This window comes from Manacus candei, unplaced genomic scaffold (genome assembly GCF_025592945.1).
Source record: "Manacus candei isolate 608988 ecotype Guabito, Panama unplaced genomic scaffold, ASM2559294v1 h1tg000070l, whole genome shotgun sequence".
In the NCBI taxonomy this organism is placed as follows: Eukaryota; Metazoa; Chordata; class Aves; order Passeriformes; family Pipridae; genus Manacus; species Manacus candei.
In genome coordinates this window covers 1792550-1820497 of record NW_026138118.1, presented here as the reverse complement: position 1 = coordinate 1820497, position 27948 = coordinate 1792550, and the positions used below count along the sequence as shown (strand labels likewise).

Below are 27948 nucleotides of genomic sequence, written 5' to 3'. Positions count from 1 at the left end.
CCCCCTCTCTGCTCTCACTGCAGGTCGGTGCTGCCTCCTGACTGCTGTGGGTAAAGCTTAATTTTCTGCACCAGGTTTTCTCCTTGGTGGAGCTGCCAGCAGGAGCCCGTGCTCCCTGCAGCCTCTGGGATGGAGCGTGGTCACTGCTGAGCCTGTCCCTACAAACATCCCGGGCTGGGATATCCGTCAGCATCAGCTACCCAAGGTCCAGGCACACCTGTAACAGGACTCAGATCCAAATCCAGCTCTGCCAGAGAGTTCCAGATGTGGCACATCTGCTTAAGAGGAAAACCATGCTGGGCTCTCCCGGAATCCTGACCCTCCTGCTGCCCTGCATCCCAGGCAGAGCCCCATTGCTCTGCCCCCCAGCCCAGCCCCACACCAGGGTCCATCCCAGCTCCCACCACATCAGGCAAACATCACCTCTCAGGGATGCTCCCCCAGCTGGGATGGCTCCATTGCCACCCCTGAGGAAGAGGAGGATGCTGAGGAGCTCGGCCAGCATGAAATCCCACTGATCTGGTGCATCCCAGTGGATCAACAGGGTGAGAGGAGGTGCTGCAGTGTGACCCTGCCAGTGCAGAGAGAGCACCCGTGCTCGGGAGAGCATTGGGCTGGGGGGGAATTGGGTGTGGGGTGCACGGGCAGGGGGGGCCCTTCCTGCATGGAGCAGAGCCTGCTCCTCCCTGATCCTGGCTGGGACCTGGGAGCTGGGCCAGCTCATTAAGCTGTGCATGGCTGGGCCAGGCCAGCGCTCCCGGGGCCATTTCCAGGGGGACTTGGCTGTGGGATGAGGAGATGGGAGAGGCCAGCGGGGTGATTTCTCCCAGCACAGTGGGACACACGCCTGGATCTCCCCCAACACAGCCATGCCCTCACCTGGGCCACATAAATGTGTTGGGCATATATTCAACAGGAAGGATGAAGAGGTCAGTTGAGACAGGAGCAGTTTGGATAAGTATTTTGAGCTGGAATATTGATGGAGAGGGCATTTAGCAGGTGGGAGCACCCAGGTCTGCCCTGGGCTGTGGTTCCAGGTCACGCTGGAGCTTAGGGGATGTTTCCTGGCATAAAGGGGTGTCAGGAGATGCTGTATGGCAGAGCCTAAATGCCAGCACAAGGTTTTGGGCATGGGGAAGGCACAGAGAGCCTGTCTGAGCCCAGCACACCCTCAGGGCTGTGCACCAGCAGCACTCCTGGCTCCATCTGGACAGAGATGCCGCCCACTCCTCATCCTCCTGCCCTGGAGCTTGCATCATCCCAGTGGGAATTGCCTTCTCAGCCACACTGCCAGGGCCAGAGGGGACAGGGGACACAGCTGCCCCCAGCCTGCTGTCACAGCCAGGGCAGGACCAGGGCCACCCGTGCAGCAGGACAGCCTGGAGTGGGGTGTCGGGGGAACCGGACAGGGCGGCTTTGGGAGTCCCCACGCCACGTGTCACACCCTGGGAAGACCTTTTAATTGTCCCCTCGTAGGACATGGGCTGGAAAAAGGAGGTGATGAGGCACTGGGTGCTTTGTGATACCCATCTGCCCGACTCCTGTGCTCCAGCCAATGCTGCTGGGGCCAGAGCTGCCGGAGCCACCGGAGCCGTGTTCCCTTCCCAGAGCGCGGCACTCGACACGTGTGCCCAGCCGTGATAAGGACAGCCAAGATAAGGACACTGATGTCCCTGTGCCCTGTGCTGGGCTCCAGCCCGCTCTCTCAGCCCCAGCCCGGAGGGTCTAATCCAGCCTTTCCCCTCCCGGGATGGCAGGTGAGTTTTCCAGCTGCATCCAAGCTCCGTGGTGCTCCTGGGACACAGGATGGATGTGTGGGCTGTGTCCTGCTCCGGGACCATGTGAGCCCACTGGTTGCAGGGGACAGGGAGGAGATGTCACATCCTGGGTGTCCATCGTGGCACAGCTGGCACAGCCTGGTACCAGGGCTCGTGGAGAGGTCAGATCCTGCCTCACACCATCCATGATTCCTGTCCCCAGTGCTGGTGACCCTGCTGCCAGAATCAGCTCCATCCCACAAAGCACAGTGAGATGAAGTGAGCCCAAAAAATCCCCTTCCCTTCATCCTGAGCCCCAGCCCAGCAGTGCAGCATCACCTGCACCATTTCACCCCCCTGCCATGGGCAGGGACACCTTCCACTATGCCAGGTTGCCCCAAGCCCCGTCCAACCTGGCCTTGGACACTTCCAGGGATCCAGGGACAGCCACAGCTTCTCTGGGCAACCTGTGCCAGGGCCTCCCCACCCTCACAGGGAGGAATTTTCCCCTAAAATCTAATCTAAACCTACTCTTTCAGTTTAAAGCCATTGCCCCTTGTCCCCTTTCTCCCCAAAGCCCTCAGCAGCTCTTCTCGAGTGGAAATGCAGCTTCATCTTGGCTGAAATTCTGGCACAAAGTGGGGATTTGGGTTAAAATCCTGGGCTGAAAGCAGAGCAGGTCATGGAGGTTTGGAGGGTTGTGCTCCTGGGAGCCCACGGTGCAGCTGGGGCTTAAATTTAGGATGTTTCCAAGCTGCTGAGCACGTCTATGGCTCAGCCTTCAAACTTTTACTCCCAGACATAGGAAGGATTTAAAGGATTTCGGGAAGAAGGGAAGTGGGGAAAATATATATCGCTTCAGAGGGCTTTGAAAGGATGAGAGGGGCTTTTTGGGGTTCACACCACAGCAAGCAGCATCCAGGCAGCTTCAGCAGCAACTCCCTGGTCAAAGGGAAACCTCAGGACCTGATCCAAAACCCTCACCGGGAATTTTTCCATCTGCTGTGCTGGGCTGTAGATCAAACCTCGGCTGACCTGCGGGGCTGACAAAGGGAGAATGATCTCTTGGGGTTTGTTTAATGTCCCCGGGGCTGGGAAAGGACGTTCCCGGCCTCCCTCCTGTCCTGCCTTTGTTCCTGGGGTTGGGCACTGTAGCGCGGAGCCCCAGCTGCGGGTGAGCTGCCCCGGGCGGTCGGATTAAAGCTGTTGGGGTTTGGTGCCCACACGGGTTTTCGGGGGGTTTCAGGACTATGCACGTGACAGGGGGGCTGTTCTCCAGGGTTTCGCAGAGGATGCAGTCCCAGCACCTTCCTGGGGTAACAGGGAGGGGAGGGGAGAGGACCATCCCCTGAAAAAGGATGGAGGAGGATCCCCTCTTGGCCCTCACAAGGCTTCACGTGTCCTACAACCCCAGCCTGGTGTGGGCAGGAGGTGCTGGCCAGGATGGGAGTGGGAAGCACCTAAATCAGGGCTCCCAAACCATGCAGGGGAAGGGATGTGTGCAGGAGGAGGGTGCTGGTGTGTGGGATCTGGCAGAGGCCCCAGCTTTTCCTCGAGGCAGCTGTTTTATCCCTCAGAGCAGGGTTATCAGAGCAGCCGCCTTTTTCCACTCGGGATGATAACACCGGAGCAGCACAAGGACACGAGAGGTTCCTGGGGGCACAGGGACCTCGAGGACAGACTGTTGGCTTTGCCTATCACAAGGTAAAGAGCAGAAAACAAGCAGGGGGGAAAAAAAAACATGGATCCATGAGGCTGCGGCCGTGGCAGCCCCGCTGGCATCAGCAGAACTTTCCGTGGAATTCAGTGGCACTCGGAGATGAATCTTCACCTCTGGGACACACAGAGGTGACACACCTTGTCCCCCCCATCCTCTGGTTGCTGTTTGGGCACTCAAGGGACCAAAGCCACCCATAGCAGCAGGTTATTGGTGTTCCAGATGGGAATGGGGTCCCCTAGGATGCAAACCAGGCAGCATCCCACAGCCGGGGTGTGATGCCCGTCCCGGGCAGCCACGTTCCCACAGCCATCCCCGTCACCGCGGTGCTGCCAGTCCCCGTCCCTGCGTGTCCCTCCGGTGCGTATTTTTCTTGGCAGCCCCCAGGCAGGAATGTTTCCCGCTGCTGCCGAGCGAAAGTGGAGGCAGGAATTGCTGGAATAGCGACAGGCTGAGTAACAGCGCTAACTTTATTCTCCGAAACAAAGGGCAGTGTCCCAGCGCCGAGGGCTGGTCGCGCTCCCGGCGGTGCGGAGGCCAGGGCTGGGGAGCGCTGGCAGAGCCAGGAATGCCGCCGCCGCGGGGGATCCCGCCCCAAATTCCTGCCCTAGAGACCCCCCCAGCCACGCCCGGCTCCCACCACGACCCCCTCTCCTGCTCCCCACCGCCAAAAGTGCACTTCTAGGAGCAAAGAGGGGTTGTAAAACAGCACAGAAAGGCTGGGATTTCCCTCTGAGGCTTTCGAGCAGCTTCCCAGGGCTTTTCCCTCTGCAGGTGTATCCCCAGCCTGTCTCCTAGGATTTTGGGGGGCTCCAAGCCCAGCATGGACACCCAGTAGCCCTGAGCACCCCACATGCCTCTCCTGCACTCCCTGTACCCCGGGGTGCTCCAAGATGGGGTGCTGACCTCCCCTCCAGCCCTGCTGCCCTGTTTTCCAGGTGATTTCCTTTCTGTGGAAGTGGCCGAGGAGGGAGCTCCCCTTGTCAGAGCCCACAGCCTTCCCAGACTGTAACATTCCCACTCTGAGGAAGGTCCCAAGTCCCCACAGAACATTCCGGTGAGAGTCCAGCTCCAGGGTGGTTGTTTCCCTTCAGAAAAGGGCACGGATTTGGGTTGGAGCAGGATCCATCCCCGGTGCCTGGTGCGAGCAGCCTTGGTGCCAGGGCCGGCCTTGGCTGCAGGGCTCAGGCAAGGCAGCGCTTTCCAAAGCAAATATTTGTCCAGCACAATAACACGTGGGAAAGAGCAGGAGAATTTGCTTCCCTGGCTCCAGAGGGAAGTTCCTGGGGAGGCAGGCTCGGGCCGTGGGGGTTCAGCTGTGCCCTGACCTGTCACCATGCTGAGCTGCCTGGGTTTTTTGAGCCTCTTCATGCTCTGCGGGTTTGCACAAAATGGGTTTTAATTTGCGACCCAGAAAAGGGGAATCACTCTTGGATGGCCCTGGAAAAACCCACTGGGCACCAGGGAAGGGGTGTTCAGGGAGAGGTGGAGCTGTAGCATGCCTGGCTCTGCCCTGAGGCCTGTGCTGAGTATCCTCAAAGCTCCTGTGGTCCCCAGAGACCCCCAGTCTACCCCCAAATCCTGCTGTGTATGAAGGGGAGCAGCACTGTGCAGTGGCAGCCCCGAGGTGTTGGAGTGGGGCATCACACATGGGGTGCTGGACACCCTCCCTCACCAGTGCCATCATCCCCCCAAACGACCCCCAGCCCCTCACCCCCACAGTGACAACGCTGTGCTTAGGGGGGGAAAGTCCCATCTATCATTTACTTTCTCCAGGATTCACATCCTGAAACTTTCCCCCGTGTCCATGGTAGCTTAAAGCATCATTTTTTATTGCTTTTTAAAGCAAGGCACCGAAGATCCCTCCTGCCCTGACACCACCAGGGCAGGGACATGTGCCTGCCACTGCTCCCTCACCTCAACCATCTCCCAGCTCCAGCTCTGGGAGCAGCACATTCCCCATCTGCTCAGTCTGCTTGGAAATGGTGTAGGAATCAAGGAATGAGGCTGTGCAAAAGGCACCATCCCTGGGGTACCCAGGGGCACCCAGCAGCCCCTGCCCACCCCCCAGGTCCTTCTGCTCACACCTTGGCAGACAGTGGCTGACCCTGGAGCATCGAGAGTCAGCACTAATTGGGAATTAGAGGCATGGAAAGCCCTGGGGTGAGGCCGAGTTAATGGCCTGGCTGCTCCCACCAGGGCACCAATGTGAGCTCTTCCTCCTCCTCCTCCTCCTCCTCTTCCTCTCCAGGAGGCTTCAGCTGTAAGGTAAAGGTGTCAGCCCTGTGGTCCCATTGGGATTTAAATCCCTGTATCCCTGTGTTCTTCAGTGCGACAAGTCCCTCTGCCTGTGCACGGAGAGGTCTGGCAGTTGCCTGAAACCTGGAGGCAATTATTTCACCTCCCAGGGAATCCCACCTCTCCTGACCATGGAGAGGGCAGGACCCCCTTGGCAGGACGGCTCGAAGCCGTGTCTCTGGGCTGTCCCCGCGGATTATGGCATGTCCCAAGCACGCTGGGGACTTTGGGGCTGCTGGGGCCCTGCCGGGTGTCCGGGTGAGCCAGGGTTTCCCCAGGGCTTCTCCATAACGGGAGCTGCTCCCGGCCCCTCTTCCCTCCTGCTCCTCTCCATAAGAGGCGAGGCGACGGGGAGAACCGAGAGGAGCCTGTGCCTGGCTTTGCTCCACGGATTCCTTTCCTGCCTGTCACCGACCGATATAGTCCCAGCGTCAGCCCTGCCGCGTGTCAGCGGTGCCGGGGTCGGGCTGATGAGCCCCGGGGGCATCGCTGGGGCTCGATGCCTCGTGGTGCCCGGGGGTCCCGCGCGGGGTGGTGGGCACAGGGCCCTGCCCCGGGGTTATTTCCAGCCAAAAAGGCTGACGGGGGGGTCCTGGTGTCACCCATCCCATGGCACAGGGATGAGCTCGCTGCGGACCCACAGGTGCGGGAGGGGGAAGAGAAAGAAGGGATGTGTGGAGGTTTTCTTTTCTCTATTTCCCTTCCTTCCTCCCTCACTCTCTTCTTCCCTTCCTCCCTTCTTTCCTTTTTTTCCTTCCTTCCTTTTTCCCCTTCCTTCCCTCCTTCCCTTCCAAGGCAAAGCACCTCACAAGAGCTCACAGCGGGATCGGCACCACTGGGATCACTCAAACCTCCCAAAACCACCATGTTTTTAGCTCTGCCAAACGAGGTTTGCTGGTCGAACAAACACACCCGCAAACAACAGAAGGCTGGAAAAGTTTGGGGATTTTTTTATTATTATTATTATTATTCCTTAAATCCCCACCTCCTGGAGTTTTGGCAGCCTGCAAACCCTGGTTTGGGGATGTTGAGGGCGGGGTGTCACCCACGGAGGGATAAACACCACACGGTGGATCTGGGACACGTGAAAACCCGGAGCTGCCTCTGCACCCCCACCCCTGGAATGAGAACCCCAAACCCTCCAAATTTGCTAATTTTGGGGATTACACCGCTGGAGTTTTGGGAGATCCTCGCTGACATCCCAGCGTGCAGAGCCCAGGGATCTCCGGATCCTCCCCAGGGAGGGGCTGCGGGCAGTAACTGGTGCTTTTGGCAAATAATCTCGTTAAACCCCTTAATGAACCGTGATCAGGTTACAGGACTCCCGTCATGTCGGATTGCCGGGGATTAGCAGGGACAGGGAGTGAAGCAGCCAGGGGAGGGGATGAATCCCTTATTGTCTGCTCTGGGCATCCCTGCTGCAGCCTGGGGGGGGTTGGATTCAACATCTAGATGTTAAATTTTATGTATTTATTATAGTTCTATATATATTGGGGTTGCAGGGGAGGGTTTCTTCCCACCTCCCCCTGCCGTGCACGGGACGGGACAGCGAGCAAGGCAAAACCACCGAGCAGCACCTTGCCCTTTGCTGTGCACGTCATGGAGCTATTTTGGGGGCACATTCCTCACTCCATCACCCTCCCAGGGGCTTGCCAATCCACAGATTTGGCTGCTGCGGATGGAGGGAAACCCTAGTTCTTCAGGGAAGGGGTCGCTGCGAGCCCTGGGACGCTCGGGATCAGCCCCGGGGAGGAGCGGGAGGTTAATTCCCCTCTGCTGAAGACTCAGCCCTCGGAGGAAACGGCGGCTCCTGCCCGAGCCTGTAACCTGGAGCACCTGTGGGCTTTGGGAAGGAGCCGGCTGCGGGCAGAGCGTGTGATCCGATTAGGGCAGCCAGGGCTGAAAATAGAGACGCTGCTCCGTGAGGGGAGACTCGCAGGGTGATCCAGACAACCCCGGCGGGGAGGTGAGAGGCAGGGATACCTGACCCCTGGAAAATCATGGCTTGGACGCTCCTGGCTGTGCCCAGCTCCAGCCTGGCCTTCCCCGAAGGAGAAGGGCCTTGAGAAACCACCTCTCTAAGCCCACTCTAATTACCCAATTTCCCTTACATGATTCATTTGAAAAAGGACTCAAATGCCTGGAGAAAAGTGTTCTGAACACCCAAACACTTGGAAAAGGGCTGTGAGGAGGCTGAACAAGCCACTTCCTGCTGTTTTTCACACAAAAGTACTCCCCGCGGGGCTGCCATGGTCAAAATCGCCCAGGATAGGAGCAGGGGCAGAGTCCCAGCGTGGGACTCTGGGGCTGGGAATCAGGAGTAAGCAGGGCAGGAATTAGGCACATTAACTTACAGGGCAAAACAACCCGATTGCCGAGGTTTAAAAAGATCAGTGACTTAAAGAGCTTTAGCGGGGAAGAGAGAAGTGGACCAAGAGGAGCTTGGCACAGTAAGGAGAGTGCAGGACAGCCAGCTCCCACAGGAATGGGCTTCTGAGACCTGGAAGCTCACCAGAGCCAGGGAAATACCCCTGGGGGTGCTGGGGCAGGGGGTCATGGGGTGGGGGGGACAAGGGGTGCCCACCTCCAGGCCCCAGGCAGCACCCCCCACCTCCAGCTCTCCTCAGCCCAGGGATGGGGTGGCTGCAAATCCCACACCGACCCACTGGCCCTTGGGTCTGGGGGGGAAAGGTGCAGGCTGTCAGTGAGGGGGTCTGGCCAGGAGTGGGGGGACAGAACTGAAAACAGGGGATTTATGGGCACTTCTCAGCACGTCTGAACTGGGATGAAGCACAAGGTTACCCGCCCCGGGGCTGAGGGAGTGGGGGAAGATGACTTTCAGCCCCCCATAAAAGCTCTGGGGGAGCCCAGGCTGGGCTCAGATGCTGGAAGGGGTAAATCAGGACCAGGGGGGCAATTCCCACTCCCTGTGACTACTTGGGGCTGTAACCACCTCTTAAAGAAAACACCGGAGCAGGGAGAGGGCGTGGAATGGACACTGGGGGTCCCAGCAGGAAAGAGTTAAGGGCGAGCAGGGGGAATGTTCTTTAAGTGCTCACACAGAGGTTTGTGTAGGGACATGCTGGGCTGTGGGGAGGGGGAGCTGGGAGGGTGGAGAGAGGAGAAGCTCTGGGGAGGACAGGGGAGAGCTGGGGGGATGGAGACGGAAACTTGAGGGATGGAAAGGGGAGAGCTGGGGGAATCTTGGGGTGGGGGGGGAAGTGAGAGGACTCTGTGAGGGTAAGGCTTGTCCCCCAGCCTTGTCTGGGGACCCCTGCGTGGGGGGACACCTCGCCAGTGCCGGGGCTGGAGGGGGGAGCCGGACCCGCCCGCCCGGTCCCCGCCGCCCCGGGGCTGCTCCGCCTCGGCGGCTGCGGCAGCGGCTCCCGCAGTGCCCTCTGGTGACCGAACCAGGAGGCTCCGGGCGGCCTCGGTGGCCTCCCGGTCCCTGGGACCTTCGGGACGGTAGCCCTGTCCCCTTCTCCCCATCGCTCCGGGACCGTCCCTTTCAGACCCTCTCCATCGCCGTCGCCCCGTCCCTTTACCTCCCTTCATCACTTTGCACCCACCCTGTCCCCTCTCCATCACTCCTGTACCATCCCTGTCGTCCTTCTATCACCCTCCCACTGTCCCTGTCCTCCCCTCCATCACTCTCACATGGTCTCTGTACCCCTCCATCACTCTTGTACCATCCCCTCTCCCTCCCCATCACCCTCCCACTATCCTCGTCCCCCTCTCCATCACTCTCACTGTCCCTGTCTCCCTCCACCACCTTCCCACAGCCCCTGCCTTCCCCCCCTTGCTCTCACACCAGCCCCTCAGAGGCATTTCAGCTCTGGGCACCCCTGCCCGTGGGTGCCTGTGGCCCTGCCAACCCCCCTCACACCCACACACTTCGCCAGGACTAGCCCGAAGGAATTAACAGCGGAAAGGAGAGAAGCCAGGCTTAGGTATTAACAGGCCACATTAATTTTATTTTTCCCAGAAAGTCTGTAACAAAATAATCCCATAAACCCAACAAGTGTCGGTGCTGTTTATGTAACAGCATGGCTGGCAGGAGGGCAGGAAGGCAGCAGGGTTATATAAAACCCTGTGCTCCCGAGGCAGGGGCTGATCCCAAAGGCACCGGGGGGTCTGGCTCCTGCTCTGGCCTCTGGCTGGAGGTGCTGTGGGATTCCCACCTCCTGATCTGTGCCCCAAACAGGCCCAGGACCCTCCAGCAGTGGCAGTGGCAGCTGGAGCTTCCTGGGACTTGTGGAGGTGCAGGAGGTGATGCCGCTCCCATGAGCAGCCGCTGTGTAATGGGACTCTGAGACTGGCTTTTATTCCCTTCTAATTATTTTTCCTGAAACAGGGATCACTTCTCACTCCAGCATCAGCCTGGGGAGCTGCTGTTATTCCTCCACTCCAAAAACCAGGACACAACTGCCCATCCCAACCTCCCCAGTGCAGTTTAACTGCTGAATGAGGGGATGTCCCCCTGTCCCAGCAGACAGAGGGGACCCCACTGCCTTTCCCCATCCTTTGAAATCCTGGGTATGGTGTTCCCTGGGCACCTGGAGCAGACAGGTATCTTTATTTCACCTATTTGCAGGGTGGTGAGGAGGCCTGGGGTCTCCTTCTTGCCCTTCCACACTCCTCCTGTCCTCGCTGACCACATCCCTGAGGAAAATGGGAGTAAGAGTGAATTGTGATGGATGTCATGTTCCAGCTGAAGGTACTCCAGGAATACAAAGTGGGATGAGACCATAACCTTACTGAGACCAAAGGGTGTGCATGAACCATTGCATCGAAGGATTTTGAATTATTTTGGTCTGACTGGTTTAATGGAGTTGATTTATCACAATTTTAAGGTCTTTCCCTGCGTTTCCTCTGAGTCAGTTCTGCTCTAATCGGGTCAAAAGCTGATTTGCAAATAATCACCAGAGAAAGGGGGGAAAAAAATCGAGGGATTTAAGCCCAAGCTGTGCATTTCATACCATTAATTGAAAGCCTGAGAGAGATAATGTGTCCCTTCTCCTGGCTGAGACCCATAAGCTGCTATTAACAGCAAATTCCCCACCCGGCTCCAGGAATCACCTCCTGGCTGGGATTACAGCTGTGCACTGAGGGGAAAACCTCCCCCAGGGACTGATTCAGTGAAAGGGTAGAAATTAGGGAGCACCAAGGGGTATCAGAGCACTCAGAGCTCCACTTAGGGCAGCACAAACCCGAGAATTGTTTGAAAACTGGGATTAATGGGAATAAGGTATAGGTCTCCCAGTGCAGGACCATAAAGGCAGGGTGGTAGCTTAAATATTTCTCTACCACCTCTTTTCTGCACATATTTACGTGCAAGTTGTACCTTATTTGTCACCTTATATGAGTTTTTCAGGAAAGACTATGTCTGTATTTTTGTGTGTATATATATATACACGTATAAATATATACTTACATATGTGGTGCCAGAGACCCCAGCCACCCACAGTGACATTCTGCTGCAGGAATTCTGAGCACATTTTTCATGTCCCCACACCCCTGGAGGAGGGAAGAGGTTGATAATCAGAGAAATCCACCCTGGTATTAATTACACGCCATTACCGGGGCTTATTTGCTAATCCCCATTCTAATCACCCTCTCGGTTATATTTCAACCAGCACCTCAGGACACTGCATGTAATGAATAAAATATATATCAAAGTTTATTCCAGAGCACGGTGAGGGCAGCAGCAGCAGCCAGGGTTACACAACAGACCTGCTGTCACACCAAGGTAGTCGCGGCACATTCGTACGTCAGTGAAATCCCACCCCCGCCCCAGCCCAAAACCAAGTGGTTTTTGGGGGTTTTTTTTAAGTAAAATAAATAAATAACATTTTTTTCCAGTGGGATTCATGCAGCCTCTGGGGGAAAGCCACTGCAGAAGCTTGGCACAGCGAAGCGAGAGCTGGTGGCTCAGGTGAGGGGCTCTGTTATCCCGGGGACGGCGGCGGAGGAGCAGGATCACAGGGGGGCTTTGCCAGCTGAGCCACTGCAATTCCCGGCGGGGAAAGGGTGATCCCATCACATCCGAGTCCTCCATCCAAAGGGGTGATCCCGTCAGGTCCGAGCCCTCCGCCCTGAGGCCGGCTCAGGGCTGGTGGGGCAGCAGTGGGGACAGTGATGGGGACAGCAGCACCAGGGCCCTGCACGAGCCTTCTGCCCAGGGAGGGATCCTTCATCCCGAGCCCTCCTCCTCCTCCTCGTGCCTTCTCGCCAGCCTGCAGCGACAGGCTCTGCTGCCAGGTGACATTGGATGTCCCCAAGGACGTTTGCTGGAAGCACTGGGAGGTTTCAAGTGTCACCCGCTTGGTCAGTCATCAGAGCAGTCCCAAAATTCCAGCTCCATGGGAGGCGAATGGTGCCGGTGCCATCACGAGTTCCAGCCCTCATGAATTCCAGTCCTCTCCCGCTCTCTGCCCCTACCGGGGCTGAAATCGCTGGCCAGGGCTGGTGGAAGTGGGGTGGCCCCGAGCCCACTTGATTCCCCTCTGAGGCTTGCACAGAGGCCCAGGATCAGTCCCAGTCCCATCAGTGTCCTGCTGGCCCAAGGGCTCTGGAACCCCTCCTGGGGGTCTGTGGGGCTCAGACAGGGAAGGGGCCCTGCCCCAGAGTGGCTGCCCTGAACCTGCTGCCTTAGAGAGGGAGGTGACTCCAGACTGAGATGGAGGTGCTGGCAGTAGATTCCCTGATAAACACCCCCAAACCTGGCAAGATCCTCCAGGGATCCCAGACCCTGGAGGGTCTCCCAACCCCATGGGGGTTCCCAGACCCTGCTGGGCCCCCCAACCTCACTGCCCCCCCCAGTTTGCCAGCTCACTGCACACCCTGGACCCCGACCCTGCAGGATCCTTCAAGTACTCCAAACACCCAGGGACCACCCCCTCCCTGCCAAAAAATTCCTCAGAGCACCCCAAGGTCCCCAGACCCTGCTGAGGAGTTCTCCAATACCAGAGGGTCCCCTACAGAACCCCAAACAACTCAGACCCCACAGGGTCTTCCCCCATCAGACCCCTCAGGCCACTGCTGGGGTCCCCAGATCCTGCTGGGTACCCCCACCCCATAGAGTCCCCCAGACCCTGCAGGATCTCTCTGGGACCCCCAGGGATGCTTAAGCCCTCCCAGTCCATTGGACCCCTCAGGCCACCCCCAAGGTTCCCAGACCCTGCTGGGTCCCCCAGACCTCCCCCACCTTGCAGGATCCCTCCGGGACCCCCAAATCCATTGGGTCCCAGCCGATCAGATTCCCCAGATCCTGCTGGGTCCTCCCACCCCATAGTGTCCCCCAGACCTCTCCCACCCTGCAGAATCCAATCAGGACCTGCAAACGCACTGCTTCCCAGCCCACCAGACTGCCCTAAACCCTCTAAAGGACCCAAGACCCTGCTGGGTCACCCCCACACCATGTGGTCCCCCAGATCCTGCAGGGTTTTCCAGACTCATCAAAGTGCCCCCCACTTTCAGAACCCCTGTGTCCCACCGATCAGTCCCCCCTGGACCCCAGACCCCTCCAGCTCCCCAGAACCCCCCCAGACCCCAAAGCCCCCTGGATCCTCACCAGTCGGACTTCTCAGGAGGAGGATCCCCCTATGCCGCGGGGTCCCCCAGATCCTGCAGAGTCCCCCAGGCCCATCAAACTGTCCCCCACTTTCAGAACCCCCAAAGCCCCCGGATCCTCATCGATCACACTCCTCGAAGGACTGGATCCCCCCAGATCCCACAGGGTCCCCAGACCCATCACAGCACCCCCCACTTCCAGAACCCACCCGATCAAACCCCCTCAAGGACCTCAAACCCCTCCAGCTCCCCAAACCCCCCCGCCGGATCCTCACCGATCAGACTCCCCAGGGCTCCTCGGAGCACCGGGTCCTCCCAGATCCTGCAGGGTCCCCAGACCCACCAAAGAACTTTCAGAACACCCCCCCCCGATCAAACCCCCTTAAGCACCCCAGCCCCCTTCACACCTCCCCGTCCCCCTCCCTCCCTACGCGGACCCTCGGGGTGCCGCGGGCAGCCGGCGCACGGGGGTCCCCGCGGCCGCCCCCCGTGCCCGGGACGGTGCCCAGGGCACGCAGCTGCGGAGGGCGCGGGCGGCGGCGAGGAGCGCGGCGGGCCGGGGGCGCGGGCGGCGGCGGAGCCCCTTCTGCAGCCGCTGGCTCTGGGCCGCCAGCGCCAGCTGTGCCTGTGCCACGCCGGCCCCGAGCCGGCCCAGGGTCTCCGCCCGGGCTGCCAGGCGCAGCTCTGCGTGCCGCAGGGCGCAGTGCACTTGCCACACGCGCCCCTCCAGCTCCGCCGCCGCCCGCCGCCGCCCCTCCGCCGCCACCAGCCGCCGCCGGGCCGCCGCCAGCTCCACCGCGCCGGGGCTGCCGCCGCCGCCGCCGCCGCCGCTCTCCGGGCCCGCCTCGGGCCCGCCGGGGCCGCCGCGGGACGGGCGCTGCGTGTCGCCGCGGGCGGGGCTCCGGGATGCCGGTGCCGCCGGTGATGCAGCCATGGGGAGCGGGAGCGGGAGAGGAGGGATGCGGCGGGGATATATAGCCCGGGGGCGGTGCTGGCGGCGGGTGGCTCGGCCCCGGCGGGGGCGGCTCCGGCAGCGGCTCCGCACCGGCAAAGGGGGGGTGGAGGGGCAGGGGAGGGACGCGCGACCCCGGAGCGGTGCGGTGCAGCCCGGGGGTCGGTACGGACCGGTACGGCACCGGTACGGGCTTGTTTCTGCACTGGCCCGGGATTGGGCATAGCCCGGTAGGGCACATTACCAGTATCGACACTGGCACGGCCTCAGCCTTGGTACGACACCGGGCTGGGCATGGCTCGGTATGGCCCTGTACAGACCCGGTACCGGCACCGGCCTCTGTCCAACACCGGCCCCGGGCTCGGTATGGCCCAGTACGGCATCGATACGGGTTCGGTGCCAGCACTGACAGGACACCGGGATCGCTATGGCCCGGTAGGGCACTGTCCCGGTGGCGTTACCAGTTTGTGGTGCCCTCGGGGGACACCGGTGGGTAATAGGGAGCTGGGGAGGGCTGGTATCACTTGGAAACGCTGAGAAGGTTACTGAGGGGTCACTGGGAAAGGCTGGACCGGAAAAGGTTTCCTGGGGAGATTTACCGGGATGGGTTAGTGGGGGCGGCTGGGCTGTGAGGGGTTACTGGAACGGCCGGTTTGAGTCTGCAGCTCCTGAGAGAAGCAGTTGAGAAGGTCTTGGTGCTGTTTGAGCGATGCCGGTGCCTCTGCCTGGGGCAAGGAGAAGAGCAGGGGGCAGCCCCTTTCCCCCCAACACCCACCAGGGCTGTGGTTGGGGTGTCCCATCCTGGGGCGCAGGGAATGTGACACCAGGACCGCGTGTCCGTGGTCGCAGGGCTGTCACGGCAACATCGCTGCCAACGTCATTATCATTTGTACGGTGTTAATAGACCTGGGGGTGGGATGGCACGGGGAGGAGGCTGGAGAGGGAGGTGCCGCTGCCACCTCGCTCCCCCACAGGGCCTGGTTTTTGGGGTTCCTCCTGCCGGAACGCCATCCTCAGTAGCTGCATCTTCATGTGGGTGCGTGGGGTAAAACCTGCTCGTGTTTCACATCGCAGCAGCAGAGAGGATAAAAGGGATGACAGAAACCAGGTGCCGAGCTCTCATCCCACCCCCAAACCGGAGCAAAAGCCTAAGCTAAAAACAAAAACCCAGCCTAAATCTGTTCCGAGCAGAGCCACATCCAAGCCTGCAGTGGATGTCGCCCACGAAGCTGGTGACATTTTTGCTTCCCTTACCTTAGGAGGAAAAATAGAACCCCATCTCTTGTGCTTTGCATCACATTCCTGCTCCTGCCAGGCTGCCACACGTCTGCCAGGCACCGGAGCGGCGTCAGCGGCCGCTGCGTCACTGCTCCAGCCCCCGCTGCCGGCTCGTCCCCTGTAGACACCGCACCCCCACCGCCCGGGGTCGGAGAGACGGCCACGGCACTTCCTCAGGCCCTGCAGGCTGCATTCCAGGCTGTGGGAAAGCTGAAGTCTTCGTGTATCTGATACAAATGCTGCTCTAAAACGGGGTGTGGGGTTTGAGGGGGGCTGCTCCATCGTGGGGTTAAAGCTCTGCCCTTGCTCCCTGTGCCTAAAAATCTGCGGGGACAGGCAGGAATTTAACAGAACATCCTCCTCTCTCGTTTTTTCTCTGCTTCCTTGGCACTTAGATCCCCAAGGGTACCTCCTGAAGGGAAAAAGGGCTGGGATCTGCCGTGCTCTGAGCTCCCCCCATTCCCCAAAAGTGAAACCTCTCAATTGCAGAGGTTGGAGTGATCTCAGGAGGTGCCTGTTTTGTCGTCACCTGCTCAGAAAATAATTGCTTTTTTTGGATCACCTCCCACGCCTGCGCTGCTTGTCACCTTCCCAGCTCCAGGCCCTGCTCCGGGGTGAGAAAAGGACATGGAAACAGGGAGCAGGGGGGAGAGGGGGGGCTGGGTTTGTTAAGCAGTGAGGCTGAAGGTGACCATGTCCCCAGGCTGTCCCAGCACGTCCCAGTGGTGAGCAGACAGCAGCTGGAAAAGGCAAACAGTAGGAAAATAAAAGAACTGCCTGAAGTAAGTTAGTGACTGAGTCCCCAGAACCCTGTGGCACTGCAGGATCTCTGCCCGGGCTGACAAGCTATTAATGATTTAGCAGAGGAGGCTGCAATTAGCAGCGCTCAGAATAAACCTCGGTGATGCAAAAGCCCGGTGGGAGCTTTGTTCTCCCTCCCCTGTCAGTGCCCCTCTGCCAAGGCACCAACCACCGGGATGGGACACCGGGATGGGACCCCACCCTGCATCCCACCGCCAGCCCAGTCCCGGTATTCCCGCAGGGATGCAGGCAGCGGGAGGACACAGCCACGGGATGTGCACTGGCCTCGTCTCCAGCCTCTTTAAAGCCCCGCACTGGGATGTGCTCCAGAAAAACAAAGCCTTGTTACAGGCAGCAAATAATTAATGTTGCTGCCATATCTCCCAGCCTCTCTGCAAGTTTGTCCCCAGGTGTCCCAGTTACCAGGACGGGGGGGGCCCAGGCGCTGGTCTCTCATCTTGACACAGTTTAAGGGAAGGAATCCTGCATCAGGATTTCAGGTTTAAACCCCAGGACTCCTGGGTTGACCCAGTTCCCTGTCCCACCACCCTGGACCCAGCATCAGCAGTTTGGGACAGGGGAGGTGATGGGACACAGGGAAAAATTCGGGAGCTGAGTGGTTGTTGGTTCAGGGGGTCACACTGTGCTGCTCAGCTCGTCCTGGAAGTGCCAGGCTGCAGGGGACAGTGACAGGAGAGGTTTCATGGCCGGGATCTGTGCTCAAGGCAGCTGGCAGAGGAGAGGACACATTTCCAAGCAGTGCTGTGAGTTATCCACAAATGAAATCCCAGACGGGAAACGACATCGGCTGGACTTCAATGCCAGAGGCTTGAATAAATAAACACTGTCTTTGTGCCCTTTAGAGAAGGAAGGAGACTCTTGGCATCATCCTTTAAACTGATTTCTCTCTTCTCTTTCCTCCTGGAAACTGGCAGCAGCCTCAGTGCACAGCTGTTGCCCTGCTGCCACCTTCCCAGTGGGTTTCCATCCTTTTTTCCAAACCTTCAGGAAAGGATCCAAACCCCCCAACTCTTTGGGATAGGGATCCTTCAGGACAGGCATCCTTGGGGATGAGGATACATTGGGATAGGGATCCTTCAGGACAGAGATCCTTTGGGATAAGGATCCTTCAGGGCAAGGATCCTCAGAGATGCAGAGACATTGGGATAGGAATCCCTTGGAGCAGGGATTCTTGGGGATGAGCATACACTGGGATAGGGACACTTCAGGACAGGGAGCCTTGGGAATTAGGATCTATTGGATTAGGGATCCTTTACAACAGGGATCCTTGGGGTTGAGGATACATTGGAATGGGGATCCTTCAGGGCAGGGATCCTGGGAGATTAGGATACATTGAGGCAGGGATCTTTCAAGAGAGGGATCCTTGGGGATGGAGACCTTAAGGGTGGGGACGGGGACCCTCGGGGGAGCCGATCCCCGGGGAGCCAGCGCTACTTCGGGACGCGGCCCGCTGGGGATGAGGCTGCTCGGCTGCTTTGACGCAGACCCCGGGGGGGGGGATGTTCCCCGGGGGAGCGGCATTCCCGGCGGGATGGAGCGGCATTCCCGGTGGGACGGAGCGGCATTCCCGGCGGGACGGAGCGGCATTCCCGGCGGCATGGAGCGGCATTCCCGGTGGGACGGAGCGGCATTCCCGGCGGGACGGAGCGGCATTCCCGGCGGCATGGAGCGGCATTCCCGGCGGGACGGAGCCGCTTCGCCCGGCGCGCTCTGCTGTCCCTCGGCGCGGCCCGTCCGCGTCACGTGTCTCACCTGGCGCAGGTGAGGCGGGGCCGGACGGCGCTCCCGGCTCGCAGGTAACGCCGGGCGGAGGGACCCGGCCCGGCCCCGGCTCGGCCCCGACCCCCGGCCCCGACCCCACCCCCGGCCCCGGCATCAGCCCCGGCCCCGCCGCCCACCCCGCCGGCACCGCCCGGCGCTGACCGGCGCCTCCCGGCCCGGGGGCAGCGCAGGCCGCGACCGGCACGGAGGGAGGGAGGGAGGGAGGGAGGGAGGGAGGGAGGGAAGGACAGCGGGATATCCCATCCCCGCCCCGGGGATCCCGTCACACACCCACCCCGCCGAGCCCCCCGCGCCCCTCGGCTCCGTCTCCCCGCCAGGGCGGCTTCGCCCTCCCCGTGCGCCCCGGGCTCCCCCGGCACAGGGACCCCCGGTTCCCCCACCGCAAGGTTTGGGGACATCCCCCCCATTGCCCCCGGCTCTCCCTGGCGCTCCCTCGCCTTTCGCTTCCCGCTGCTCCCGGACCTTCCCCGCCCTGGCCGCGGGGGACGGTGTCGGGGCTCTCCCGGGGGGCTGGTGGTGGTGGTGGGAGCTCTCCCCGCGGGTTTTTGGGGTCTCCTTGGTCCCTGCTGGGGTCGGCTTTGCTTTCCAGGGATGGAAAACTTCAGTGGGAAGTGGGGCAGGACCCTGTGCAGGGCAGGGCAGGCCGGGCTGGGCTGGGGCTGTCCCTGCTGCCAGCTTCTCCTCTTCCCAAAAATCCCCTGTTTGGAGGACGTCGGGGGGCCCAGGGTAGGCAGAGGGAGCTCTGTTTAGTGCCCAGACAGGTCTCCCCCTTCCTTTTCCTTCATTTGTGAGAAAGAAGGGCCAAATTTTGTTTCCCTGTGGCGTGGTGGAGTCTTGGCTGTCAGCTGGTTTTGGGCCAGGGGCACAGGGAGGCATTTGGTGAGAGGCAGTTCCTCGGCTGGGCTGTTTAGATCCCAAATAGTTGAGAGGGAGGATCCAGCAGCACAGGGAAGATGCTGGATCCACGTTACTCTGGGCCAGGATCTCCATCACTGCCTGGTGTCAGCAGACAGAACAGGAGCTTTACAGGGCAGCTTTCAGCTCCTGGCAAAGCTGCTTAGAAAATTCCACAGAGTTAAGACAAGTTGTATCTCTGTGTAAACCCTGAACTCAGGAGACATTCCCTGGCTTCCAGCAATACTGTTATTGTCAAACCCATGTGTAAATTAAGGAGGTTCACAACTTAATTTAGCTTTTTTTTTTTTTTTTTAGAACTTCACAAAGAAATCCTGTCCTGTGAACAATGAAGATCTTAGACCCGGGCTAACTCTTAGAGGTGCAAACCCTTTTTGAATCCTTCCTTGCTGCTCTGGAGCAGATGCTGAGGCTCTTTGGAGGGACCTTCTCCAGTCTCACACGGCGCCTGCGTGACAGCAGAGGAAGCAACGAGAGAGTCACGACCCTGTGAGTATCACTTGGATGTGGATTTTGGTCTGAGCTCTTGTTTATGGCTGTGGGTTTCAGGCCAGCCTGTTGCCTGTGCTAGAGAAGCTGCTGGATTGAGGAGCTGTGTCTTGTCCATGCTCCCAAGGGACTTTTCCCTGTGATCCAGTGGTTGCAGAAACATGACCTGTGATGGGAAGGGGCGAGCCCAGGACTCTGACAGGTCCCTGTCTCTGACACGTGTCCCTGCAGCTCTTTTTCACACTCTTCCTTGTGTCCAAGATGCTCTGAAATTCCAGAACATCGTGTATTGTTATATAAGTGAGTGTTGCTGTTGGCACAGAGAACACAGAGTGTTGTGTTGCTGTGATACAAGTGAGCAGTGCAGATGTTGGATCTCTTCCTGAGGCCTCAGGATGAAGAGAAACTTCCCAGTAATCCGCTCTGTCCTCAGTGCAGCTCAAATGTTTTTGGCCTGTTTTTAAATTTTGAACAAATGATGAAGCTGAGGAAAAACACTTTGTTGTTCAGAAGAGAAAGCAATCAAAACTCTCCACTGATGCTGAGGTGAGGGAGCTCTGCCTGCTCAGCACTGAAGTTGCAGCATCTGGGGCTTTTTATTTAACATATTGCCCAGGAATGTGCAGAGGAAGCTCCTGGGATGAATTTTTATAAGGTAACAGAGCCAAACTATTCCTGGAAAGCAGCGATGTGCTGTAAGTGCCTGGCTTTCAGTCTGGGCCTGTTCCTTTGTGGAGAAAATGTTTCTATTTGTTTAAAAAAACAGGGGATAAAGAGGCAATGCTCTAACAAGGTGTGCTGGTTTAAAAGTTAACCAGCAGGGGGAATGAACCCAACTCAAAGGAGAGATTATAAGTCAGAATAACAATTTATTAAAATAATACAGTAAGTACAATAATACAAACAAACAATTGGTCTCAACCCACAAAAACCCAAATGTATAACCCAGTACCCTGGGGCCTGAACAAAGTGGTGTTCCTTGGGCCCTGTTTGAGTCCAAAGTAAAGGGAGAGGGGAAGAACCTGCTGGTGGGAGAGCTGCTGCAGTCTGGCCAGAACTGGTGATCGCAGTCCAGTGGTGGTCTAAGTCTGGTTGAGAGCGATGAGATGCAGCCGTCCTCTGGATCCCACGAGTGGGTTGAAAAAATGTTCCAAAACTCCAAGATTATATATCCTCCAGTTCAGGCAGGAATGCTTGGTACTCCCCTCAGGGCGGGGAGTTCACAAAGGGTGTGAGGACAGAAACATCCTTCTATCTCACAGGCCTCTTAACACCTAGTTTATAGCCTGAGGAGTCAGGCTCTATGGGTAGAGGGTGCGAATAGTCTATTGACAACAATAGTCTAGTTTCTGGGAAATGACATGGAAGGCTATAGAATACAGTTTTGGGTTACACCCACCATGCTCTATGGGCAGAGGGTGCGAATAGTCTATTGACAACAATAGTCTAGTTTCTGGGAAATGACATGGAAGGCTATAGAATACAGTTTTGGGTTACACCCACCATGATGAACTGATCTCAGCTGTCCTAACTAGGACACAAGGTCAGACAGATTTATTTATTCATGCTTGAGGTGCCCTATAGAAAGTCTATAGCAGAGCAACAAGGACAGTATTAAAACGTTTAAGCTATGGCTGGGCTCTCATTGCTTATTAATTACCCTAATTAGTGTTTAAAAGGATCTCTTGGGGGTGAAAGCAGTGTTAGCCAAGAAGCTTGGAAACCATGGAGAATTTAGGGGCCCACCACAGCCTGGGATAAAGGCAGCAGCAATAGAAGTGGAGAGTGACAGCCTTGACCTGACTCAGCATCGCCCAGTGCCGAGCTTTAATAATAAAAAGATTAATAACAGGGAGAATTAACATGCCAAGCTCTGATTGTTGGCTCTGTGGAGATAAACTGTGACAGTGGATGCTGTAAAAGCAGTTTACTCCTGCGTGCAGACCTGGAGCAGTCGTGTTGGTAACAAGGCAAACAGTTGAGCAGAGTCTGATGTGGGATCTCTGTAGTAGGGCTTGTAAAGGTTTTGCTCCCTTGAGGAGTGATTTGAGACCAACTTGTTGACAAGACCTTTTCCTTGATCCAGATGAAGACATCGGGTTTTCACAGGGAAGTGTTTGACACGACCCAGCCTTAGCATGACTGGCAAAAATCATTAGTGTTAGTAATGCCAGCATTGCTAAATCCCCCGAATTTAAATAGCACCAAATAACGTGGAGTCTGAATTGGCAGCTTGCATAATGATGGATTGCTTGTCATCTCCTCCTGGGCACAGATGTGTTTTGAAATGGATAAGTGCTGTCAGGGCCCAGCCTAATCCTAAGGAATGCGAGACAAAGGGGAGTTGTTTAAAAAAAGATACTTTCCCTTTGGAGCCTGTCAGCTCCAAGCTCCACCTCCAGCTGTGCTGTGAGTTTGTTGCTCTGGAGCCTGACTCCCAGCTGCTTCGAGGAAACCTCTTCTGAAGGTTACAAGGATTTTGATGTCTTAAAATAGTCCTTTTATAGTATATTTCTTCTGGTTTGAGTGTCTACCAAAAGGAAGCAAAGCTTGAGTAGTCGGAGAGCCCCGAAACAGGGGCTGGATTCCCCCTCTGTGCCACAAGTGGGAACAGCATGAGTCCCAAGGAGAGACATCCCTGAGAAAACCGAAATGTTGGATCTGAGAGTCACTGAGTTCGACTGCCAGGCCCCTCTGTGCTGATGGGCAGCTCGCTGAGGTGGGGCTGGTGACTTGAGCCCTCCCTGTTCCGCAGGTGCCCGAGTGCTGAGCCATGCTGGGCCGGAAAACACGACTCCCCCAGGACCTGAACAGCCACCGCCAGCTGAACCAGTCCTGCCAGGAGGCCGTGCCCCTGCGGACCCGGGCGCCCAAGGACACAGATGTCAGCTTGGAGGTGTTCAGTGGCTCCACGCCGGAGATCAAGCCCAACCGCAGCCGAGCCCAGCAGATGCGGGACAGGAAAGGGCGCAAAGCTGAGCTCAAAGACTCCAACGGCAGAGAGGCAGAGACAATTACCTTTATCTCTGGCACAGCAGAGGCTCCCCCAAACCAGAGCTTTTGCTGTTCCTCTCTGTCTCAGGCCTGGAACACGTACAAGGCTGTTTTCTGTTGTATAGTGACCTGTGGGGGCTGCTTCCAGGACTGCAGTGTCTGTGTCCCCTACCCGGGGCCCACCGAGACCTCCACTGACGATGGAAAGAACGGAGACTATAACGGGCGGCTGCCAAACAGCCCCACCAACGTCTCTCCCGCTGAGAAGAACGGGAACCAGATAAAAAAGTCCAGCGTGGGCAGCAGTTTCAGTTACCCGGATGTGAAGCTGAAGGGCATTCCTGTCTACCAAAACAGGAGCCCCAGCCACCAGCTGGAATCGGATTCCTGCTGCAAGGAGCTGCTGGAGAAGCCCTTCAGGAACAGCATAGAAAAGCCGCCGCTCCCCAGCAGCCACCGGAGCTCGGAGGAGTATTATTCCTTCCACGAGTCTGATGTGGACATCAGTGAGCTGAATGGCTCCATGTCCAGCAGGCAGATCGATGTCCTGATCTTCAAGAAGCTGACGGAGCTCTTCAGCGTCCACCAGATCGACGAGCTGGCCAAGTGCACCTCGGACACCGTCTTCCTGGAGAAGACCAACAAGATCTCGGACCTCATCAACAGCATAACTCAGGACTACAACCTGGACGAGCAGGACGCCGAGTGCAGGCTGGTCCGAGGCATCATCCGCATCAGCACCCGCAAAAGCAGGGTCCGGCCCCACATTTCCACCCCAGCCAGCCAGAGCCACGAGGAGAAGTCCAGCCGGGGCAACGCGCCCGACAGCGGCAACGAGACGATGCTGGAGTCCATGGTCATGAGCCAGGATGGTATGTGGGGTCCCTGGGTGCTGCTGCTTTGCTGGGTTGTTTTACCCAAGCCACGGAGATGTGGCTGTGGAGCGGGGTCGAGAGCTGTTGTTGTCTGTCCTCAGGGCAGGCTTTAGCTCGTTTTCTTTAGCAGCACAGATGAGTACAGAACTGTGTAGGTATGTGTATGTATTTTGATCCATGGGACATGTTTCAGGTTTCTGTGCCTCTGATAAAGTACATCTGTACCTGCATTGCTGCAGCAGCTGTGCTCTCAATTTGTTATTTTGCAAGGCTTAAAATGTATGGGTTAATTTGCTTTCCTGGAGGTCCTTATGGAGACCTCTGCCTCTCACCCTCGCTGCGTGGTGCCTTTCTTGAGCGTATCTTTCCCTGCCAGTGAGGTTTGTGCTGAGCAATAGAAGGGCTTATGCTGCTGCTGCAGTGATTCTGCCTTTCCTCTGCACCTCTAAGCGAGGCACAAAGACCGTGAGTCAAACTGAACTGGTATGACCAGACGAGCTGCTTGTGCCAGGGGATGTCCAGTTACTCAGCTGGCTCTGTCCCGTGTGCTACCTGTCTAATACCACCCTTAGACTACTGTGACAGCATCTCCTCCGAGCTGAGACCTCCTCCACATGGCAAATATCCCTGCAAAGACAAGGGAAGGGCTGTCCCACAGTGCCAGTGCCTCCTGGTTGTTCCAGGGCTGCTTCCTGCTCGCCGGAGCAGCCTGAAGTGCCCGACCTCCAGAACAGGTTGTAAGAGAGTTTGTTGTAGAAAGACCTTGGAAAGCTGGGTGTGGGGGGCAAGGAGACATCCAGAAGTAACAGAGGAAACCAAGTGTGTGTTGTGCTTCCCAGGTTAGGAGGGAGGCTGCTGTTCCTTCCTGGTGTTTAAAGACCACACAGCTCAGGTTACCGGGAAATGGTGGAAGCAGTGGGAAGAACCAGACTCAACCTCTCCTGTTCCCTGAGGGTGGTGCCTCGTGGAGATCCCTGTGTTCCCTGACAGGGCTCCTTGCTGCTGAGTCATCCTTTCCTGTCTCAGGCCCTCCTGGTTTTTCGTTCCAGATTTGGCCGTGCAAATATCGGAAGAAACGCCGGCAGATGTGATGGCCCGGAATATGAGGCGGCACAGCAGCGCAGGTAACGGACCTGGAGGGGGGCCTGGGCTGCAGGGGCATCACAGCAGTGAGGGGGATGCCCTGAACCTCCCCTATTTCACGTGCCTCCAGTTCTCACCCTCCACAAAGGCTGAGCTGACCCTGCCCTTCAGATTCCCCTCAGTTCTCTTGGGCTTCGGGAGCGACGGGAGCTCAGGAGACTCCCTGGGTTGGTGGGTCCTTCTGAAAAGGATTGAAATCCAAGTATGGGGCATTCTCTGTCCTTCCACAGTATTTGTCCTGGGAGCTTTCAGTCTCTGTGTGCCTTGACAAAGTTTGGGGCTGTATTTGGGGCGTGACTGCCGAAGGTCACAGCTGGGTGAGACTTGGGAACAAAAGGAACTGTGCAAAAGGGAAGCAGGGGAGAGTGATGGGCTGTCCCCCTGAGCTCTGATCCTCCCAAAAAGCAGCCCAGGGCTAAAGGACAAGTTTCCACCTGCATAATAACAGATCTGTCCTAGGAGATGGCTACAATACAGGCAGGGTTGTTCCCTGCCTGTGGGCTTTTTGTGGCTTTCTCCTCCCTCATGATACACAAAGCCTTTTGTGGCAACTCCTTCCCCACCTGCCAGGTGCTCCACTGCTGTGCTTCACCCTGGCTAATGTCACCATCTCTTCTCTCTTCTCTCCAAGGCTCTCCAACAAGCAGAGATTCTTCTTTCCAAGACACAGAGACTGACTCGTCTGGGGCACCTCTGCTTCAGGTGTATTGTTAAAGGACCCAAGCAGCAGGCAGGCATTCCAGGGCTTTGCTGCAGTCACATTCCTCCTCTTCCCGTATGGAATGTGCTAGGCCACTTTTTTTCCCCCCCTCAATCTACCCTGATCCTTTATTGAAGCCAAATTCCTCCTGCTGCCTGAATTTCACCGGATATTTTGGGTTTTTTTGGACAATGTAGAACATCAAGGAGGAGAACTGTGGAGCTAATGAACTTGGGAGGCGGAGTGTGTGCCCAGGGAGGAGAAGATGGACAAGGAAGTATCAGATGACTCGTGCCTCTGTGATTTCTGTAAATCATGTTGAGCTCCAACAGCCTCAGTGGCCCAGCCCTTTCCCTGCTTTGGGGATTTGCTGTACAGTTCTTGCTTCCTGGCACTGCCTGAGTTAACTTGGGTAGGGAATAACTGAGTGGTGTCTCTGTGTTGGTGCTGATACTGAGGCTCTAGAGACCCAAATCCCTCTCTAGGGACCCAAATCTCTGTTTAAAGTGGCTGGGTTGGTCCCCAAAAAACCTGTGTGCTCCACCCATGGTGTTTGCAGTAGCCAGATCTGCCTTCTCCCTGCTGACCCTTGGTGTCATCTCCTGCTGCCTTGTGAGGAGAAGGTTCAGGTAAAGGGGTTAATTTAATTTTTGGCCTCTTGGTGTGTCTCCTGAGACACGGGAGGTGGGATAGCTGCTCAGCTGCTTCCTTCACCCCCTGAGCAGACCATGGGCACCAGCTCTGCCAGCCTGATGTGAACTAAAGCTGTGAGGTGTTCCCAGGTGCACACACTGACCTGTGACTTCCCTGCCAGTCACAGCTCTTCCTCACTCCTCTGCCAAGCCCTCCACGTTTCCCATCACACTGGGCAAGCCTGAAACCAGGGCTGTGGCAGGTGAGGGAAATAGTTTGTCTCTTAACTTCTTGTGTTTGCTAGAAAATGCCTTAAAAGTGGCTTGCTTTGAAAGGAAAGGCTCCTGAGAGAGCCTGCAGAGGGTTTGTGAGGCACTGCTGGTCCTTTCCTTCCCCTCAGCACCTTCTCCTTCCCTTTGCTCCTCTCCACCAGGCAGTGGGAAGCAGGAGATGGGGCATTGCTCCCCCCAGGGCACAGTGCCAGGTGACCTTGAGGACTGCAGCACTGCAGCAGGAGGAAGCTGGATCTGTGGTGTTGCCACTTGGTTGTTTATCAGAAAGTAAACACGTGCAGCCACGGGACTTGTTTATCCTTTTGGGTGTCCTTGGACATGAATAGAAAACACTTGGTTGAATTTACCAGCCATAGAATGAACGCACCCACTGGTTTTGGGGGAGAGGGAACCCAAAATAGGGCCTGTGCTTTGGTGTGGACCATGTTTTTGTGCCTTTGTTTGACTGGAATGCGCTTTAATTGGACTGAAAGGTGCCTTAATTGAACTGAACTGTGCCTTAGTTGAATCGAAATGTGCCTTTATTTCACAGCCTGTGATTACTCTTTGGAAGGTTGGGTAGAGGGGAAGGATTTAATTCCTCTCTTGAGCAGCCAGGCTTATTTAAGAGGGGAGAGACTGAGCCTCAGATTTAGCTTCCCCTCCCTGCTTTGTGTTTAAAGCTGTTGGTTTGTGAAAAGCCCAGTTTATACAAGAAGACTTGAAGCAAGGCCGGGCTGGGACTCCCAGAAGAGCCCTGTGTGGTCACCTCCTTCTGTACAGATGGACCCACCTGGTTTCTGCTTCCCAGTGGATTATTTGGACATTATTATTTGGACAAGTTTACTCAAACCTGTGCACTGGGGCTCAGCACAGGTCATGCTGACACAACAGCAGCTCTGTGGGCTGTGCTTTGGAGACGAGGGGTGAGCTGGACTTGCAACGAGCTGCGACCGCTGGAGCAGGTGAAATAGTCTGTGTGTGAAGAGTGAATGTGTGGGGATTAAGCTTACAAAAAAAGCCAAAAAAACAACCCCCTCCCTCCCCAACCCCCCCCCCAAAAAAAACTGACTAAGAGGAAGATTTTCAACTCGATGGTTCCTGAAGCTGGTTCACCTGTGGTGTCTTATGGGATTCTTTTGCACTCCTTGGCCTTAAATGTTCTGATTTGGTCTTTTTTATAAAGTAAAAGATGTGCTCTTTACCTGTGCTGTGTCCTTCACCTTCCTGCTCGCATCCTGGGTGGCTGATTCTTGCTTTGCCAGGTAGACAAAGATCTTTCCATCCATTTGGCAGCTCCAGGGGGATTGTTCAGAGGGCTGAACGCCAGGATGGTGCCTGGCTGCAAATTAAGGAGCCTCTGGGGAAATCCCCGTTGAAACCTGGACCTTCCCTGAGGGTTGATGCTGGAACTGAGCTCTGGAAAACCTGAGCCTGGGGCCAGAATTTCCATCTTGTCCCTGTGATGTCACCAGGCCTTGGTAGGAAGTGCAGGAATCACTCAGGAGCTGCTGCTGTCCCTGATGTCTGGGCAGGATCAGCTCAGGGAGGGAGGTTGGCTCAGCCTCCGACCCTGTGACTTGAAGGACCAGTTCTGCGCTTCCCAATTTCACTACAAAAGCTCAGGATAACCTGCAGAGCTTCATTCCCTCCCGCCCTGACCTTCCCTCACCCTCCCAGGGCAGAGTATGGGGGGCGTGGGTGGGTTCTCCCCCTGGTGCTCAGGACCAACTCGAGAGATGTGTTTCC

The 27948-nt window shown here is 57.2% G+C and overlaps 3 protein-coding genes across 4 annotated transcripts in view; 2 read left to right on the top strand and 1 right to left on the bottom strand.

Annotated features, from left to right (window-relative positions):
• Positions 1–13771: 13771 nt before the first annotated feature.
• On the bottom strand, positions 13772–14278 carry TRNP1 (TMF1 regulated nuclear protein 1). Its single transcript, XM_051807068.1, has one exon. The coding sequence runs from the start codon at positions 14276–14278 to the stop codon at positions 13772–13774; it is 507 nt and encodes a 168-aa protein (XP_051663028.1).
• Positions 14279–14336: 58 nt separating this feature from the next.
• The window catches only part of UBXN11 (UBX domain protein 11), a 283062-nt gene continuing 269450 nt past the window's right edge, over positions 14337–27948 (top strand). Inside the window, exon 1 of the mRNA XM_051807196.1 lies at positions 14337–14349. The gene's annotated coding sequence lies outside the window, so the exon portion shown is untranslated. The remainder of the gene's footprint in view (positions 14350–27948) is intronic.
• On the top strand, positions 18149–27340 carry KDF1 (keratinocyte differentiation factor 1). 2 transcript variants are annotated; one of them, XM_051807202.1, is made up of 5 exons: positions 18149–18192; positions 19391–19582; positions 22338–23448; positions 24501–24575; positions 25226–27340. In XM_051807202.1, the coding sequence occupies exons 3-5, from the start codon at positions 22356–22358 to the stop codon at positions 25306–25308; spliced, it is 1251 nt and encodes a 416-aa protein (XP_051663162.1). In that variant the 5' UTR covers positions 18149–18192; positions 19391–19582; positions 22338–22355; the 3' UTR covers positions 25309–27340. The 2 variants fall into 2 exon arrangements, with proteins under 2 accessions (XP_051663162.1, XP_051663163.1); XM_051807203.1 differs by lacking the exon at positions 18149–18192 and adding an exon at positions 18244–18564.